General features: G+C 44.5%; 1 protein-coding gene across 3 annotated transcripts in view; it reads left to right on the top strand.

The window, feature by feature from the left end:
* The first annotated feature begins 529 nt into the window (after nt 1-529).
* PIK3CA (phosphatidylinositol-4,5-bisphosphate 3-kinase catalytic subunit alpha) overlaps nt 530-18,609 on the top strand; it is a 339,084-nt gene continuing 321,004 nt past the window's right edge. For all 3 annotated transcript variants that reach the window (XM_078665664.1, XM_078665663.1, XM_078665665.1), the window contains exon 1: nt 530-1,067. In XM_078665664.1, the coding sequence (XP_078521790.1) occupies nt 716-1,067 (352 nt within the window). In that variant the 5' untranslated portion in view covers nt 530-715. The remainder of the gene's footprint in view (nt 1,068-18,609) is intronic.

Genomic DNA, 18,609 nt, shown 5'->3' on the forward strand with positions numbered 1-18,609 from the left:
TTTATTTTTGTTTAAATGTTTAAAGGGGGTGTGTGTATATTCACTTGCCTGGTATGACTTGTCTATGTCTCATCGGTTGATGTCACAGTGTAAAATGATGTCACAGTGTAAAAGGACTAAATCTACCTCAAACACAGATTCCTGTGTGAGACCATTATTTTATGGATCTCGCAGCCTCTCACCGAATTCAGACTTTTTTTCACGTAAATGTGTATTTAAGATTTAAGTAGCCAAGCCTCTTCTGCTTTCCCTTCTGTGATCACGAGACATGTATATATATTGCCTCTAACAGATAGAAAATTAGGTTAGGCAGTTTCCCCTCCGCTTCTTTCACAAGATTATTTTTTCCAGTCAGCTGCTAAAATCGTGACTTATATTTTTATCTGCTGCTATGTTTACTTATTATGGAGTCTTTCTTCTACGCATCCCGTTCCCACGGGAACAGTCATAGCATGTCTTTCTTTTCTGTCCTTGTGTACTCCAGGCACGCCGTGCGTGTCACTGGAATGGCAGGGAGCCTCCGACTTCCGGCTCTCTTCCTGCTTCCGGCCTGGGGGCGGGGGAAGAAGGAGAGTGTCTGTGTCTGGGACTGCAATGCGTCCTGGCCGCTAGAGCCGCGCGGGGATGCACGGCTGGCGGGAGGGTCACTGTGTGTCTGCGGACAGGTAGCCCCCTTGTTTCTGCCGAGGTAGCAGCGAGCACCCAGTGAGCCGCCATGCCACCGCGGCCCTCCTCCGGGGAGCTATGGGGCATGCACCTGATGCCCCCGCGCATCACGGTGGAGTGCCTCCTGCCCAACGGCATGCTGGTGCCGCTCGAGTGCCAGCGCGAGGCCACCCTGCTCTCCATCAAGCACGAGCTCTTCCGCGAGGCCCGCAAGTACCCCCTGCAGCAGCTGCTCCAAGACGAGGCCTCGTACATCTTTGTCAGCGTCACCCAGGACGCTGAGCGAGAGGAGTTCTTTGACGAGACCCGCCGCCTCTGCGATCTGCGCCTCTTTAAGCCCTTTCTGAAGGCGATCGAGCCAGTGGGCAACCGGGAGGAGAAAATCCTGAATCGGGAGATAGGTGAGTGCATGGGCTTGTCTCACATCTACTGGTCACGCACAGAGGGCAAGAGATCTAGAGTCTGTCACATTTCACGCCCGGGGCTGTCAAAATCAGTCGCCTAAACAGTGGATCTGGTAAACCCATGGCAACAAGATGCCATGGGCATTCATGGCCACGCACAGACAGCAAGGTCTCAGAAAGCCCCCTTGGCATTATTCAACGCAGAATAGAGAGCAAAAGTAATAGCTCTTTTGTTTCCTTACTGTTGCCAATTGTTGCAGCGAGTTGGCAAAGGACCTAAACAAACACATAGGTTACCTCAAAGAACCGAGGGGTAGGGGAATTCCTCTAGATTGTCCAAAGAACCGAGGGATAGGGGAATTCCTCCAGATTGTCCAAAGAACCGAGGGATGGAGGAATTCCTCCAGATTGTCTCACCCGGTCCAAAAGGCTGCAGTGGTCAGCACAGATCAAATTAGCTATCGAAGTCTACTATTGTCACAAAGAACAAGAGGGAGGTGTTAGATTGTTTTGGGCTTATTGGTGAACTCTCCTATCTAGGATGCACAGAGATATGAAGGTAGTAACATACAACATATGGCTGTCAGAAACACAAGCGAGTCTGAATTGAGGAATGTGTATCCCACCACTTGGTACCCAGAGGTGGCAGTCAGATGTAGAGACTAGGAGACATTTATAAATGCACCCGATGCTCTAGCCAGCTAAAACTCGTCGAGCACTTGAGTTAGGAGACAAGCGTAGGTATTCTATCAATCAGTGGGCGCGATCTGAGGCGGTACTTTTGTAATTTAAGAAAATCAGTTTCCGTACTTTATGTGAAATATCAACCGTCCTGGGACGGTTAATTCCAAGAGTTTTGTGCTTCAACTAAAACGTAAGGGCTCCTGTGCTGTGAAACCGGGAGAGGAGCAGAGAGCTAAAGAAGCCTTCTTGCAAGGGTGCCTGCTTGCCTGAAAAGAGATGTAAATGTGCACAACTGGTTAATCTGCAAATGTATAGGGTGCTTGGAAGCTGGTATTGGCTTTAGTTGATGGAATCACTTGAAGCTTCCTATTGACACAGATTTAATCTTTTTGAGTGATATTGCAAGGGAGTTTCCAGATGAGTTCTGAAGTGTATGCTTTTAAATTAGTTATAAAAATCCACTATGTACACTCTGGGTATTTCTAAAATCTATTTTTGGGAGATCTTTTTTTATCTTAAACCTTTTTGTAACACATTTTTTTACTGTGTGGAAGGCAAGTTTAAAATAATGATTTAATGTCACAAATTTGGACCATGTAGCACAAAACATACAAAAGTCACTATTCTCCCCTGCTTTAACCAGGATTCAGTTCTCTGGCTCTCTGTTTAGACACAAACCTCTGTAGTGAATTAACTAATAGAGATTTCATAAGTTACATGATACATTTCCCACTGATTAACTTAACTTGCATTTATTTTTCAATTAAGCTGTGCCATATTTTATATGTAGTTACCTAAAAGGTGAAAGACTGATACAAGTTACAGAATATATTTTGTTTTTTTAGCCTCGCTTTTGATCCCGCCCCAATGCTCACTCACTGTGTCCCCTTTGCACACAGCATCACAGTTCCCAATCTTTTTTACTGCACTTCGATCACTGCCTGTAACTGTGCTGGTTGGGTGTTTCTGTACCGACCCGATACGAAATATGCCATTCATGTGCGTGCTAAATACTTGTCAATATGTAAAGACGTATGCAGGCAAATAACCGTCTTTAACATCAAGTTTATTTCAGACCAAAACATCAAGATAAAAAGAAGCGCTCAGCTTCTTCCTACTCCCTCCGACAACTGTACTGATTCCAACTCATACCAACATTCTGCAATCAGAATCAGCTGCTTACGACTTTAGTAACACGGCAACAACACAATCCCACACACACATGCTGTCAATGCCCAGGGCTTCTGAAATGTAGTTGGGATGCGTAAATGTACATGGATTTATATAGCGCAAATCACCACTGGTTTCTAAGGGCTTGCTTAGGGAACCCGTCCTGGTATTCCCCTGTGAGATAACCCCGGCAGGGTATCCGCAAGGTGAAAGCCAGGCATCCCGCCGCGAGGGGCCGTTGTGGAGATTAAGCAATCTATTGCCCAGAGTCGCAGAGTGTGAACCCATGAATCGATTAGGCACTGGAGCGAGAATTGTCGAGTCCATGGACATTTTAGGACTCAAGACCCCGCCGAGCCGGGAATTGAACCCTGGTCCCGGGCTGACCTCTGCTTCCAGGTCTGCCTCCTCTAACCGGTGAGCCACACTTCTCCACAGGCGTAATAGTTTGTCTAAACTGAAAGCCAGGTCTGTCTTTTAATTAACATTCCTGATGCCCTTCTTGGATATGCCCAATGTCTCTGGCAGACATTTATTGATAATATCCCATACTGGCAATGATGCACATACATGTTGTCTGGTGTTCCCTTTTGTGTACATTGTTGATTCCTTGGCCTGTTCTTCACGACTAGGTACACAGTTCAGACACTTACCTGATGCCCAGGTTTGTCATTCATGGTTTTTATGCCAAGCTCTTCCTTGGCCTCAACTTAGTGGTAATATGTCATGGCTTACCATACCTGATGCCCATAGTATGCCTAGGAACCGAAGAGTCTACTGTGCACCTGATATACACAACTTCCCAAAATACGTCACAATGTTTAGCTACTATTTATATCCCAGAGGTATCTGGTATTCTAAGCACTAGTACAAATTCCTTTGGGCTATTTATGGCTTCTATTGCCGTCAAAACACAACAGCCACTATACCTATGGAAAGCTATGTGGTGTTACCGTGACTTTTCGCCTCTTGTTTAGTTTAACAGGAGAGGAGTGTCGAGTGCATTGCTATTTCATGGTCCTTGTGAACCTTAGCAGACAGTGTTTCACATTCTAGGCATTCTATTTCCCATCAGTGACAGGCTCCAGATTTCTGTAATCATGCGTTAAGTGCTTTAGTTTACAAAGAGAATAGTCCTCATACAGCCTTCTGTATAGGTTCCAAATATGGGACTATACATTTTTATAGTTGAACATATAAGAAGTGACTTCTGTTAAACAGATATTTGTGACATACTCCTGTATTACATTTTAAATACATATTTATTTTGAGTGCGAGGAGAGTGGCTAAGCATTAGTAACACATAACAATGTGCAGGTGTGCAAATATTGCAGACAGTACGAGTAATTACCGGTTATTATTCAGTCGTTTAAATTGTAATGATGTTTGTTATTTTTAGGTATTTGTTTGGGTTGCTGTGGCCTTTGATTTGTTTTTTTAATGAGTACGGTTCACGCCTTTGATACCCATGTTTTCTTTGACGTGTATTTGATACACATCATTGTCATGTAATGTTTTTGGAGACAGATTCAGTGACTGGTGTTTGTCACAGTTGCAACAGTAGGTCGTGTTAAATGTCAATAGCACTCACTAAGAGGTATATGGAAAATAAATGTGTATACATTTCTTAGTTTCATTGTAAGTTCCTACTGGTGTACAGATAAATATTGGCATTTTGGTCAATTTTAGAGGATAGTATTTATTTTTTATGTAGCACAAATATAGCTATTTCTGGAGCTCAAGGTCTTGATATTCACATTCGCATATAGGCTGTAGCCCAGCTTTCCTTTCTCTGGTCAGAAAGGCCTGGCTATTATACCAAAGCACATCATACTAACAAAATGTTCAGGTATCTGCAATGTTGTATCCAGATTAAAACACAACTGATCCTAGAATTAAATCGTCTTAAATGTACACCTCTCTGTAATGGCATTTAACACCTGGTGCTGATTCATGATCCTCTTCTACACCTGTAACTCGTAAAAAAAAAAAAATCTGTCTCCAGTGGCTGCGCTACATCATAAGAGTTGATTCATGAACTGCAGATAGCAAACGGGGACGTTGCAACCAACAGCACTGTAACGCAAAGTTATGGGCTGTGGTGACGTACCCCTGAGACTGTCAACTCACTTATAGTGATATGTCTTGGGCTGAACCCCCCCCACCCTTCCCCATGCGCCAGAGGCAAGCATTGCGTCCATCACAACCACTACGTTGTGTTGCTGAGCTGCGTGTATCTCATCCACTAGCTGGTAGTATCAAGTTTATGGTTTGTTTGTTGTATAATGTCCTCTTTCAGAACGGAGTCCTGATACGGTCCCTAATATTTACCAGGGTCAGTTCACACATGTATCTTCAAGCTCAAATGGAGCATTGCATTTTTGCAGGGGACTACATTCATGGTGAGTTTATTGCATTGTCTAAAGTTGCTCCTGCACACTGTATTATCAGTTTGTGGCATTCTGTATAAACACCCAGAAATGACAACTCCAACAATAAAAGTAAACTTGCAAAGCAGACTACAAAGCAGAGACGGGCAACAATGTCCATGCCTGTGGAATCTGCTGGAGAGTAAACTGATATGAAATGAAAGTTACAGTCCTTGTGCCGAAATAAGTTCCAGCCTTTCTGACTTGAAAAGGACAGATAGGAGGACTCTGTGGGTGCATGTGATTGCTGCAGCAGAGTCTGTATTGAGTTTACCAGTTTAAAAGAGTGAGGCAACACTTTCTTTCATCCTCTTGAGATTGAGAAATTGAAAGCAACTTGAGTGGGTAGCAGTAGCACATGCTGGTTACAGCTCTTTGTAGTTTCTCAAAAAGGAGGAACCAAGAGCTTTTTAACCAGGTCCTGCACAACTACTCCCAACTAACCAACTAAGATATGAAAAAAAGTCAATGTGCAGTTCCTATTGTGAAGGAGTGTTCAGGTCTATTATGGATTTCCGTCACACACCCCGGAGGCTGTTATGCTTCATCATTGGGCTTTGCTCCTAGTTTGATGAAGCCGTTGGTGTAGACAGGGTAGTGTGGTGAGTGTGCAGTGTAACTTAAAATAGGTCTAATCATACTCTTGGCACATTTTTAGGGGTGCACTAACCTAGCAAAAAATTGTGTGAACCCTGCCTGGAAGTAATTGTCCTACAGGGTTTTAGTGTTCAACACGTTTCTTGCCTAAAAAGCCGCTATTGGGTCTGGTGGCAATTCATCAGGACCGTTATCTAAAGAGAGAGGTGATTGTGACTCTTACACTACTGCAATGCGGGTTCTGAGCGTCATGATGCAACTAGCGTTGCTGTTTTTCACTAGGTCATTTGGCTTGGAGTACTTGGACCCCTACAATTTGAGGTTGGTGAAGACGGGGGTGTGTAGACAGAGCACTACCTTGATTATGCCGCTGCTTATGCCGCTAGGGTGGCGTGGCAACTAGCTCTCGTCCTACCCTTGCTCCGGTCCCCGATTACAGCTCTTTGTAATCACAGAACTGTCATAGCAAACTCAATATAACCAGCATTGGCAAAGCCAAATGGTCTCGCCTATGTGAGAGCTATTGGCTAAAACACATTGCCAGAGCCATGTTGTACACCAGTTTGGCTGCTGTTCAGCATCTCTAAACGTTAGTTACGTGATGTGGAGTGGGATAGATTGGGGTATTGTGGAGTGGGGTAGATTGGAGGGGGCCACTGGGGTAGTGTGGAGTGGGTTAGGTTTCTTTAGAATAGCGTGGAGTGGGGTATATTGGGGTAGGATGGAGTGGGGTAGATTGGTTTACAGTAGATTGGGGTAGTGTGGGGCAGATTGGTGTGGAGTGGGGCAGATAGTAGTGGGGTAGGTATGTGTGGAGTGGGGTAGACTGAGGTAGATAGGAGTACAGTAGATTGGGGTGGAGTGAGGTATATTGGGGTAGATTGGAATGGGGTAGTTTGGTGAAGAGTGGGGTTGGGCAGAGTGGGGTAGATTGGAGTGAAATGGGGAAGGTTGGAGTGCAATGAGGTACTTTAGATTGCAGTGGCCTACTTTGGGTGGGTCGATTGGGGGGGATTAGAGTAGGGTGGATTGGAATGGAGTACGGTAGATTGGATTTGGGTGTACTGGAGTAAGTTAAGTTGGGGTGGAGTACAGTGGGGTAGAGTGGAGTAGATTGAAGTGAAGTAGATTGTAGGGGGATAGATTGGGCTATACTGGAAAGAAGTAGATTGGGGTGGAGTGAGTTAGATTGTAGTGGAGTGTGGTAGATTGGAGTAGGATAAATTGGAGTGGAGTAGGCTAGATTGGGTAGATTAGAGTATTGTGGAGTGGGGTAGATTTGAGTAGGGTAGAGTGGCATGGGGGAGATTGGGGTGGAGTGGGTAGATTGTAGTGAACTGGAGTGGGGTCGATTGGGTTGGGTATATTGGAGTGGAGGGGTGTGTAGTGGAGTGGCGAGCTGTGCCGTGGAGTGTCTGATAGAGGAGTATTTTACAGTTGCGTGGCAGGGCATACAGTGGAGCAGAGTGTTGTAGAGAGGAGTAGGTGTAAAGTGGAGTGGTCTGTGCATTGCGTGGTAGCGCACTGCCATTACAGACAACAAACTTCCAATTGAAAATGGCATTACTTTGCACAGACATAGTTTTGCTGCGTACAAATAATAATGTGTAGAAATGTCATCCCTGAGTGTATTGATTTGTTTGATCTTATTAAAATATTTGTTTCCACCACTCTTCAGAATTACAAAAAAGTGCTTCATTTCTTCTGTTCTCATTATGAAATATCAGCACAGTTCCTTTTTGTTGTGTGCTAGAAAAGATAACATCCTGCAGCCTGTCCTTTGGCATGGGTATTCAGCAGGATAGATTGCCACATACATTATCTCACTTTGAAGTCAGTGAAAGAAAAGTTAACACCAAGTTCCCTGGAATACAAAGCTTCACATTTGACATCGGACTTTGAATGCCTAGCAAATAAGACACGATAAGAAGAATATTTAAAGGCCTGTGTACAGATAGTGGGTGCTTAAGGGAGAGAGGAAGTCAAGCTGGACAGTCAAACGACAGAGCCAGTTAGGAAAGATACACTCTGTAGAGTGGCTCAACAAAAATAAAAACATAGGTCACAAAAGTGTAGGTAGTGTAAGGACAAAGTACTGGGCCGTGCTCTAGGGGAGGGTCACATGCAAGAAGAGGGAATTGCCAACCGCAGAACTGACCAGCAGGAAGTAAACAATTGAGATTGGCTTTGAAGCCCACCAATGGTAAGTAAGGGGAGGGTTCCAAGACCACTAACGGTCAACAAAATGTCACGACGAGACAGCGCATGCGCTGTCTAACCGAGACCTAATAGATTTTCATGCTTGCTTGTTGAATGGAACCCTCTACATTTCCCACAATATACCATATATAGTCTTGCTCTTTAGTGAAATTTTGCCCCCTTTACAGACAGCATTCGATCAGATTACTTTACCTTTACGCAAATGCACATATTAGCCTTTTACTTAAGGTGCTGCCTATTCGCAGTGAATGACCAAGGCGTCCGCCGCTAACAAGTGTCAGCATATGAAAATGTCCTGCACATTTTTCTGTCTTTCATCAGCCACCTTCTACCACATGGAGGGATTAAAAAACATGAATCATACGTTCGTGAATTTTATCCTGTGCAGCAGTGCATCATGCCTTTCTTGTTGTTTGGTTGACATGGCTGAGAAGAGAGGTTAGCACTCCCCCCTCCTCTGACATGTCAAACACTTCTTTGGCTTCACTGCTTTTGCTTCCTGGCCTCGGTCTTTGAAGAGTGTTAAATACGTGCCCTTGTGCCCTGCATTATTAGTTCTGTAAAGCTACTGCCAAGGCTGATTTTCAAACGGGAGCAGCTCTGGTGTCAAGCTAGGGCAGAAGCATAACAGGCTACCTGCTGGCAACAGGTGGCTTCAATGCATTGTTAGGTATGTGCTAGACTTACGGTACAGAACCATTGATCCATGGGATCCTTGGAGTGCAAGTAAATTCGAAAGTCTGCGAGTCAGAAGCTATGCTTTAATCTTTGGAAACGTGTGGTAGGAAGGCCAGTTTTCCATTCTGTGAAGTGTAAATCTTCTGTCAGGCTTGTCACCCCTCACTGACAAATCCACAATGATCACTAAGCCAGCCCCCTTTCCCAGAAGAGCGGACTTTCAGAATTAGTGGGAGAGGCCTGGTGTCGGGCTGTCTTTTACCTCCCACTACAATTTCACCTGCCTGTGCTATGAGGAACAGACTTATAGCTTTTATGCGAGCCCGTAGGCTGGCTTTGGGTTGTTTGAAGGACACTTGGTACACCTTTCTTTCGCTTTTGGAGACATGCAGCATTTTATACGAGGAAAGCATAACAAGTAACATTGATTTGTTGTTTTAATAAAGCACAGTACTGTGGCTGTGCAGCCCAGGCCCAGAATCCATCGTGAGCTGGATTTACAGCAAAGTATATAAAAAGGTTTATGTTTACAAGCTGGCACCTGGTTTCCTATTGTTCCTCTCCTTGCTAATCTGCTTTTTCTCTCAGCTATATCCCAGGTATTTCCCTTTTTTTTTTCCTTTTGTCTCTTCCTCTCCCCATATGTGCTTTACCCTCCACTCCTTTACCTCTTGTCCTCTTCCATCTCTCTTTGCCGTGCAACCCTCTCCTTATCTTTCTCCTTCTTTCCTCTCCTCGTGTGGTCCTTCGCTCTTTCATCTCGTGTCCTCTTGAATACTTTATCATCTCAATTTCTCCCTCCCACTTCCATCCTGTCTCCCCCGTCACTTATGAATCCCTCTTTCCCCTCATATTGTATTTATTCTCTACCAAACAATCTGTTGTTCTGATTGTATACATTTCTCCTTTTTGACTTCAGTCTTTGTATCCATTTGGTGCCCTTTCACACGATACCATGCTTAGTCATACCCATCCTCGCAATACCAGCATCACTCTAAATGTCTTCATGCATTGCACGTGGATGAGTAAAAGGGATTTATGTTTCCACAAGGCTTCAGACTGCTGGAAAAAGTCTATATTCATAAGCAGTTATCTCTTGGGACCCGACAGCAAAGTTTACATGCATGTGTCCGTGAAAATAATAAATGCTGTTTAGTTCCAATCATGGCACACTAGGTGTAGTGATCACCAACAGAGATCATGCGATCCACTTCTGGTGTTTAAAAAGGATACTGGAGCCACGTTGAAGTAACATGATAGACCCTTTAATTAAAAGGACCCACAAACGAATCAACCACAGATCAGTTCCAAGAACAGCTGGCAACTGACCAACCCCTCATGTTCTAGAACTAAACGAGCACTTTGTCATTGGGGTTCCACAGAATAATGCAAATGACATAGCACAATAAATGTAAACAGTACATAAGCAAAGCAAAATGAAGGTGAATAAGATATAGCAAATGCCACACTAGGCTCCTCCCTATGTGTATCGTTGCTAATGTTTATAGCAGTTCATTGATGCACTTTGCAGTCTCCAAAGGGGCAGGCGGTGGAAGAAAACTTTGATCATTTACCTGTGCCAGGCTATGTACTACTGAGTATGCACATCTTGTTACTCTATGAAGATTGCTTTCAGAATATAGACTTCTGCAGTTGTTTATATTTATGTACATTCTATTGCATGCGAGCATTTTTGTAGTACTTCCCTACCTCTTATTGTGGCCTCTTTGCGTTTTCTGTTCAGTCAGGTGAATAAAAAATACTATTGTAGTTCATAGATTGGATAAGGGTATGGGTTGGAGTGCATTTATTAGTGTTGGATTTTGGTGTTTTGCATAGGCTGGTGAGTATGTTCCAGCCCTGGCACCGCAGCGTGCTCGTAATTCATATGCATGTGATTGTAGATGTAAGAAATATGCGCATAGGCTCGCTAGCTATGTATATTTGCCTGGCAGGATTGTGGTTTATGTCATCCTGGTGCTGATGTTGGGAAAGGCCACATTTTTATTTTTGGTTTGATTTCCCAATAGTTGTTGATACTTATACTCACTTGTTCGATGGTTATTCTAAAGCTTGCATGTTTGTACTGAGAAGGAGCTTCCACCTGCTAGGATATATTTTTTCTTTTCAATATACTTTGGAAAGAGGAAATTGTCAGGTGTGGCAGTACTCACAATCTGAAGTTTCACCTTCGATTATTGGACCTGAATTTCTACAGACGTTTGGTCTTTCATTTAGTGCGATCTCTCATCATTCGGCAGATGATTGAAGCAGGTGTCATCTTGCTGATCAGAGATGGCAACTGCACCAAGTTGGGGTACGAGGGTTCTTTTCTCAGTGGAGCCGGCCCTTGGTAGACATTTTTTTCAACCTCTGAAAACAATATTTGCCCAGTGTTTTGTATTGTGGAATTTACCTTTTGAAGGTCTCTAGGAAACTTTCTGCTTTCAGTGAAACATTGGCCTCCAGTATGCCTTCTCACCTGTGATCCCATGAGTGCTGTAGAAAGTCAAGATGAGACTGAGCACAACCCTGGGATGTGTGCCAAGGGTATGGTACTCCAAACCCCTGATTCTGAGCATATGCTCCTACATCAGCTGTTTTTTTAGGAGGGGCTGCTGTTCCAGAAGCAGAGTTTTAACATCGAAACATCCACAACCTACACCCTAATGTCTGGAAATTGGAGCAGAACCAAGTTGTATATTTTATTCTTCCTTCAGAGGTGGTGGGTGTAATTTTGGCTGGCCCTCCGCTAAGTCTGTTTATTCAAGTCATTGGGTGACTCGGGTTTCTCGCCTGGGTTAAAGAGAAAGAAGTCGAGCACCTATAAGTGAAACTGATGTTCTTTTGTTCCTATTGTGTTTGGCCCATTAAGGCTTTGATGTGAACACAGTTAAGGATTAGTTACCAGCCATTTCGTCCTTTCTTCAGTTGCCTCATCATGCCTTGCTATTAAAGTCATCCGTTGTGATGTATTTCGTAATAGGGCTTTCACATAAATTCCCTTCTGCTTCATTCATTCTGCAACTGTGTTACCTCAATTTTGTCTTCACTTTCTACACGCATGCTCTCTTGAATCCTCTTCACAGCTTTAGTCCAGGCTCTTGCCCGTGGAAACTTTGTTTCTGATTGCCTTCACTTATGCCTGTTTCATCAAACTGCAGCCCTTGCATTTCAGTCTTCATATGCCACCTTTCCACGTGGAACTAAGAAGTAGTGTTGATGATCAACTGTTTGAGTTCACCCGTGGAAAAAATCAGAAAGTGACCTAGAAACGGACCTTATTACGAACGATTGTTCTATGCTCCAATATGCATTACAGAATGATCCTGGTAGGCCTCAGGGCCCATTCCAGCAGAGTGAAAGCTGCAAGAGCTGCTCCAGCGCGAGGTGGTCCTGTCTTTGACATATTCTAGGCAGCCACATGGGCAGTTGTCTATACTTTCCCTATACAATACCTCATCGATTCTTAAGTATGCCGTGGAGGGTCATTTTGTCTGCTTGCTTCTGCACGACATCCGGTATAAATCCAATTTGCAGACCCACCTCCTTGCTGGGGAGGGGGTGTTTCTTTGTTACTGTTTCACATTGTGAGGAATCTGTGGTTTAAATATCGTTTTCCATCACCGACACTTGCTTCATTTGAATGCAAGGTACTGGCCAGGCAATGTGTTTGGCCCCTTTTAAAAACCATGCCTGTGGTCTAGCTTTGTTCAGCTTGGCAGTTCTGCTCACTGTTTATAAACCGCTGTAGCCGGTGCGTAAGAATGGAAACGTTTGCACCGAGTTAACCCCTGTCCTCGTGCTTCTGTTGTCAGTCCAAACAGGCGAAAGAGAAGGGGCCATGATACTATCCGGATGGAGTGAGTCACTTTGAGACAGTCAGTGGTCACCTCTGCCGCAGGGCAGATTCTGCCAGCAGTACACATTTAGTATTATGTAAACTTAAACTACGTTCACTTGCGCTGTTACAACTGGAAAACCTCACAGAATGCTTACTAAACAGCACACTCTCACTTGTCAGAAAGAAAGCAAGGTGCCGGAAGGGTCATTCTTTCCAGTGTATGACCCCAGCAGACCGGCTACTGCTGTCAGTAATGCCTTCGTAGGGTGGAGCAGACTTCAGTTTGGGATCTCGGCCCTGTGACCATCTGCTTTTCTAAGAGACTGGGCAAACACAGTGTTGCCTAGGGGGTTGCTGCCTCGCCTGCTGCAGGCATTCTTCCTGGAAAGGGACAGAGGGAGTTTGTCAGCCTTTCCCCCCCGTCCTTCGTCACGCTGCACAGATGGCGCTGCTTCTTGAAACATAACATTGCTATCTTATCGCGCACTCTTTCCTCTTTGAAGCTTTTGCTGAGTCACAAGGCGGGTCGGCCTCCCAGGCCTCAAGAATCGCGCCTGACATCTGTATGCCAGTTACTGCCTTCGAGAGGGGCGATGCGGTGGCGTGGTGTTCACCACTGGAATTATAAGACATGGTTGAGTAAATTATGCGGCATTAAAAGCCACATGATGCCGCAAATGTTGTGATCTTTATTATTTGACATTTACGAGCTTGTTAACACTGTCTGGGCATTAATTATACTTCATTAGTACCAGTTTTACACCCAATTATAATAATAAGCTGCAGAAAGGTGACCAGTCATCCTTTGAGGAGGGCCTTCCGCTGCATTACCTCGTGGTGTTTACTGACTTTTGAACGGTTGAGCTAGAAACAAATAGTTTTTGTAAAAATCTGCAGATTCTGAGGCAGATAATGGATTATGTGGGAAATGCGACAAATCTACAGCTATGCAAAAATATCACCGTGACTCAGCTCAATCACATAATTCCAGTGGCCCGGGCTATTTGGGCATGTGACTGTTTAAGCTGGCCCATGCTTCTCTCTCTCTCTTTTGTGCCTTCAGTTATTTTGCCTCTCTGAGCAGCAATAAAGTTTTGCCTTGCTCTTGGTAGTATTCATGCATTTGTCTCATTTGTTTGGCTCCACAAATTGCCAGGGCAGTGCGTGTTACCACTCTGACTTTTCACGATATGACATATATAAAACGTAGGTTAAGTGAGGCGTCAGTGAAGGACTTTATTTATTAATTTATTTATTTGTAAAGCACATGATTACACCACCGGTGTCCCCCCGCGCTGATATACATACTCTGGGGGGGAGGTAGCTGTCATCCACCTATGATGCTACGCTGTGTAGAACTAACTGACCTGCAACTATCCGATTTGCCTAAAGAGCCATGTTTTTAGCTGTCTTCGAAAACTGCTTTCGCATGGTTCTGTTCTTAGATTTAGTGGTAGTGCATTCTAAATTTTGGCTGCACAGTACCTAAATAAGCGTACTCCCATTCTAGCTCTGAAAATGCTCGGTACAGTAACCCGTGCCATACCCATAGACCTTAGGTTCTGTCTTGGGATGTATTGGGTTATTAGCTGTTGTAAGTATCTAGGGCTTTTATTTGCTAGAATACGGCGGCAGTGGCACATTGCCGTAAAAGCGACTCTCATTTTTACTGGGAGCCAATGTAAGACTATCAATGCCTTCTTCGTATTCGCTCTACTCGGCAGGCCCCGCCCAGTACCATCCGCACCGCCGCATTCTGTACTCTTTGTAATTTGGCAAGTCCCGTTTTAGTAGCACCAAGATAAAGTACATTCCCATAATCTAATTGGGACGTAATTACCGCATGTACTATAGTTTTCCGAGATTTAGGTGGTAATAGGTCTTGGACCTTCCTCAGAATTTTCATGTTCCCGTAGCTAGCCTCATATCACTGAGGGTCAGGGAATTTTGATAGAATTCAGTCCACTGCACATTTATATCGGCAATAGCCGCTTTTTGTGTATCTTTCTCTATGAAAGTACCAATTTCTAAAGTATATAATTTTTTTAAACCTATTTATAACCGGTTATCGTTTTACTTTAGTGCCCATTTTCATATAAACCACTAAATCAAAAAATGAAGTGTCTCCTTTACTTGTATTCCCCTCACTCTATGACAGCACTTAAACTCTGCATTTTGCCTTTGACTCCGTTACTGTCATACATTATTAATCGTGGTTGACTGAGCTGTGTTAAAAAAAAAAGTGGATTATAGAATGCACAGCTTTACAAAGCCCAGAATCAATCAATAACTAGAGCGTCATTCCGAGAAGAGACCTCATTGTCAGCTACAATGACGATCTACTTGTTTCCATGTGGCAAGGGGGTGAAGGTCCATACCTTTCATGGATATCTTCTTTAGGTCACATGTTGGAATAGACCTTCTGATTTTACAAAAATTATTTCTGCAATATACTTGATTATACTTGCTTTCAGCCAGCCCTCTTCATCCCTTAGTGTGTTGTCGCTTCACTAACATTTTTCTTCCCCTTGCTTCAGCATACAGAATAGGGCAGGGGTTCTGCCTGCTTCCGCCTCTGGCTAACTTCACCAAGAGGCGGTATTCCGCTGCTTGGCAAGGCGCAGATCTCCACAGAAATAGTTCCCTCCAGTGCCAGGGGACTCCTATGAAAATGTTTTCTTTTTTGAGACAAAACAATTATTTTGGGTTTTTGCCCATTTTTTATACCGACAAAGGACAAGCCGCAAACCGTAACATTTTACAAAACCAGTGGTGAAACAAAGCATGCTTTGACAAAGCTTAAGGCAGGCAGCCAATGCAAGACATTTTAGCTTTGCCAGTGCTCGGATTTTCTTGAGTGTTGTCTTTTTTAATACAAAATTTTTATTTGTCAAAATTGACACTTTGACATCACAGCATGTCTCCACCAATGATATTGGGTATTAAGCTGTGCCTGATATATAAGTACAGATATCTGTGCCAGACCATCATTCAGCCTGTATGTAAGGTGGGGCTGGTCTACTAAACACCCTTATGCTTCCCAGACCCATCTACGTGGGAAACAATTATTCTTATCTTCTTGGTGACTTCTGGAGCAGCCATAAAAGAGACCGCACACCAAGAAAAGTGCTTTCTGTTACCACATTGAAAACCAGCATTTGCAATGCTCGCACTTGTGAGAGTTACAGCTATTGGTGTTGTAAATGATATTATTTTTTACCCATGTGCTTTGGTTTGGAGTGTAGTGGATGTAGGTGGTGTGGAGTGGAATTGTGTGGGTTGAATTGATATGGTTAGTTGTGGAATTCTATGAGGTAGAATTGTGTGGTATGGAATTGGATTAGTGTAGTGGAATTATGTGGTATGGTGTGCAGTGGTTTTTTGTGGATAGTAAAGATCTGGTATTGGATGCACTGGAATTATGTGGAGTGACATTGTCCATTATGGAGTGTAATTATTTGGAATTGTATTTTGTGTTCTGGAGTGGTATGTAGAGGAGTTTAATTATGTGGTGTGCTGTTTTTTTGTGGCATGATGTGGAATTCTGTGGTATGGATTAAATGTATGTGGTGTGTTTTTGAGTTGAATGATGTGGTTTGCGGTTTAATTATGTGGTGTGGAAGGGAAATGGGAAGAGTTGCATTGTGTGGTGTGGAAGTGTGCAGCATTGATTGAAATTATGCTGATTGTATAGGGAAGAGAAGGGGGATGTAGCACGTAGTAGTGAAGGAATAAGCGCTAGACATGAGAGCGAAAAGGGAAGGGTGATGGTGGAGCGGTGAGAAATAGAAATGATTCTGATTGCAGAAGGTGGAGGCAAAAAAATATAAAAAAGGTGGAACCTGTAAGGAGACTGGTGGAGCTAAAGGGGGAGGGAGTGGGAGAGGCGAAGGTAAGAGAAAGGTCGGAGATGATGGAGAGAACCTGTAGGACGTGGACATGGGAGGGTGACCGAAGGAGGAAGCGAGGACAATGGAACTGGGAGACAGAGAAACAGTTAAGAAATATGTAGAAGTAGAAGGCAGAGACTCAGGTGCGCGAATGAGGGAATGTGGAAAATATGCAGGCGAAGAGTGGAGGTGAGAGAGAACCAGGGAATAAAAGTGGAGCAGAGGGAAATAGGGGTTATGGCCAGAGTGAAAGTGAGAGCGACCATATTTTTTTATGGGCGATTTGTTGTCCCTGTTGTCTGTGCGCGGAGCAAGTCACTGAGGAATTTGCATGAGAAGGAATGATGGGGAGAGCGAGAGGTAAGGAAGAGAGGGGTAAAGTTAGTGGTGTGAAAGTGAACTCGTCAAGCTGGAGTGGGTGGAAGAATGAGTGGTGAAGGTGGAGAACCAGAGCGATGAGGCTGAGAGAATGAGTGGCGGAAGTCAGAGCAAAACTGTGAAGGTGGTCGAAGTATGAGAGAAGATAGAAAAAAAAATGGGACGGAAGCAGTGCTTAAATGTAGGGCGGCGCCGAGTGCATATTCATCTCTGAATATATGTTCTCCGTGGTGAGAACAGAGCTGGACAACCGTGTGCTTACACAGCACGAAGTGGAGACCTAGTGTAGGATGTCTGCCCAACACAGAGTTCAGGGTTCGCACCAAATTGTTACCTTACCCACAGTATACGCAGGGCAGCAAGCAGAAAGTAGCACATTATTTATGTGCAACACTGGGCACGGCATATGGGCTCAATCTGTCCAGATGGAAAGCATGCAGGGCAGAGTATACGCACAAGCTGCAGGGTGACGTTCTCGGGGTCACCGAAGTGCCATCACATCAGGGGCCGGCAGTGTGTAGAGAGGAGCAGGCGACTCAACCACAAGGAAAAATATCTCCCGCACACCCTTGTTCACCTTTATATAAAACTTTCAAAAAATAAAATCATCTGCAAATCCACTGTTCTTCTGCTGAGACCAGCGCACAGCTCAGCCAAACCACTTAAGTCCTAGTCTGCAGCACACTGCTGTTCCAGCACTGGAGTCCGAACAGGGCTCTTCCAATGCACCTCATTCCTTGCCAACACAACGCTGCAACTCCAGCAGTTAGAGCCGTGCGCGGGCATCTTCTGGGTTACCGCAATCTGGCCGTGGACTGCCCCGTCTGCATGCTTTGAACCACAACAAACATCCCTCGCGCACCCCCGCCCCCCCAAAAAAAAACCTAAACCAGTGGGAAAGCACGTCTTACAGAGGGTTGATAGATGCATTACTCATAAACCATATGCCACACAGCTGGCTGCAGAATCTGACGCCACTGTGCCGGACTCCAGTTCACAAGCAGGTTAGCACTTCATGTCAGAGCTCTGGCGTCATGTTAAGGTGACGTAGCCCTTCACCGCCCTGGTTACAATTAGTTTGTGAAATACAACACATAGATGTCGAACGCGCTGCCACACAAATGGCCGGTAGCGCTTCGCTATTTGTGCCCAAAACCAATAAGAATTGAGCCTTCTGTACTCCTCTGACTGCGCTAAAAGGCCTCCGTAGAGCAACTTCAGAAACAAGGCGTGCGACCGCTAATGATAAAGTGCGACGTGCTGCCTTTGTGAAACTAAAAGCGGGCGAGCAAGAGGAAGAGACAGCAAGGCTGTCCGAGAAGGGGGGCTCGAGCGTGAAGCAAGAACACGATGTGAGTAGACGCAGCGCGCATGCACTGCACCGATAGGCGAGTGGGTGGGGCCTAAGGGAGACCAGGCGGTCACCAACCGCACTTCCAAAGAAACCAGACCGAAAACAAACGACTATAGATCTCGCCAAGGTGAGCAGCGCATGCACTGCAACGCAGGCAAGACCTAAAAAGAAGGAACAAGAAGTAATAGTGATCATTGTCGTTTAATAAAATATACAGTTTTGATAATGAGCTGCAGCTGTGTTGACTCTGCTCTCTGGTGCTCGATAGATTAGTCTTTGGGTGCGAATCCAGTTG

The sequence above is a fragment of the Lissotriton helveticus genome, chromosome 11, assembly GCF_964261635.1.
Source record: "Lissotriton helveticus chromosome 11, aLisHel1.1, whole genome shotgun sequence".
Classification (NCBI taxonomy): Eukaryota; Metazoa; Chordata; class Amphibia; order Caudata; family Salamandridae; genus Lissotriton; species Lissotriton helveticus.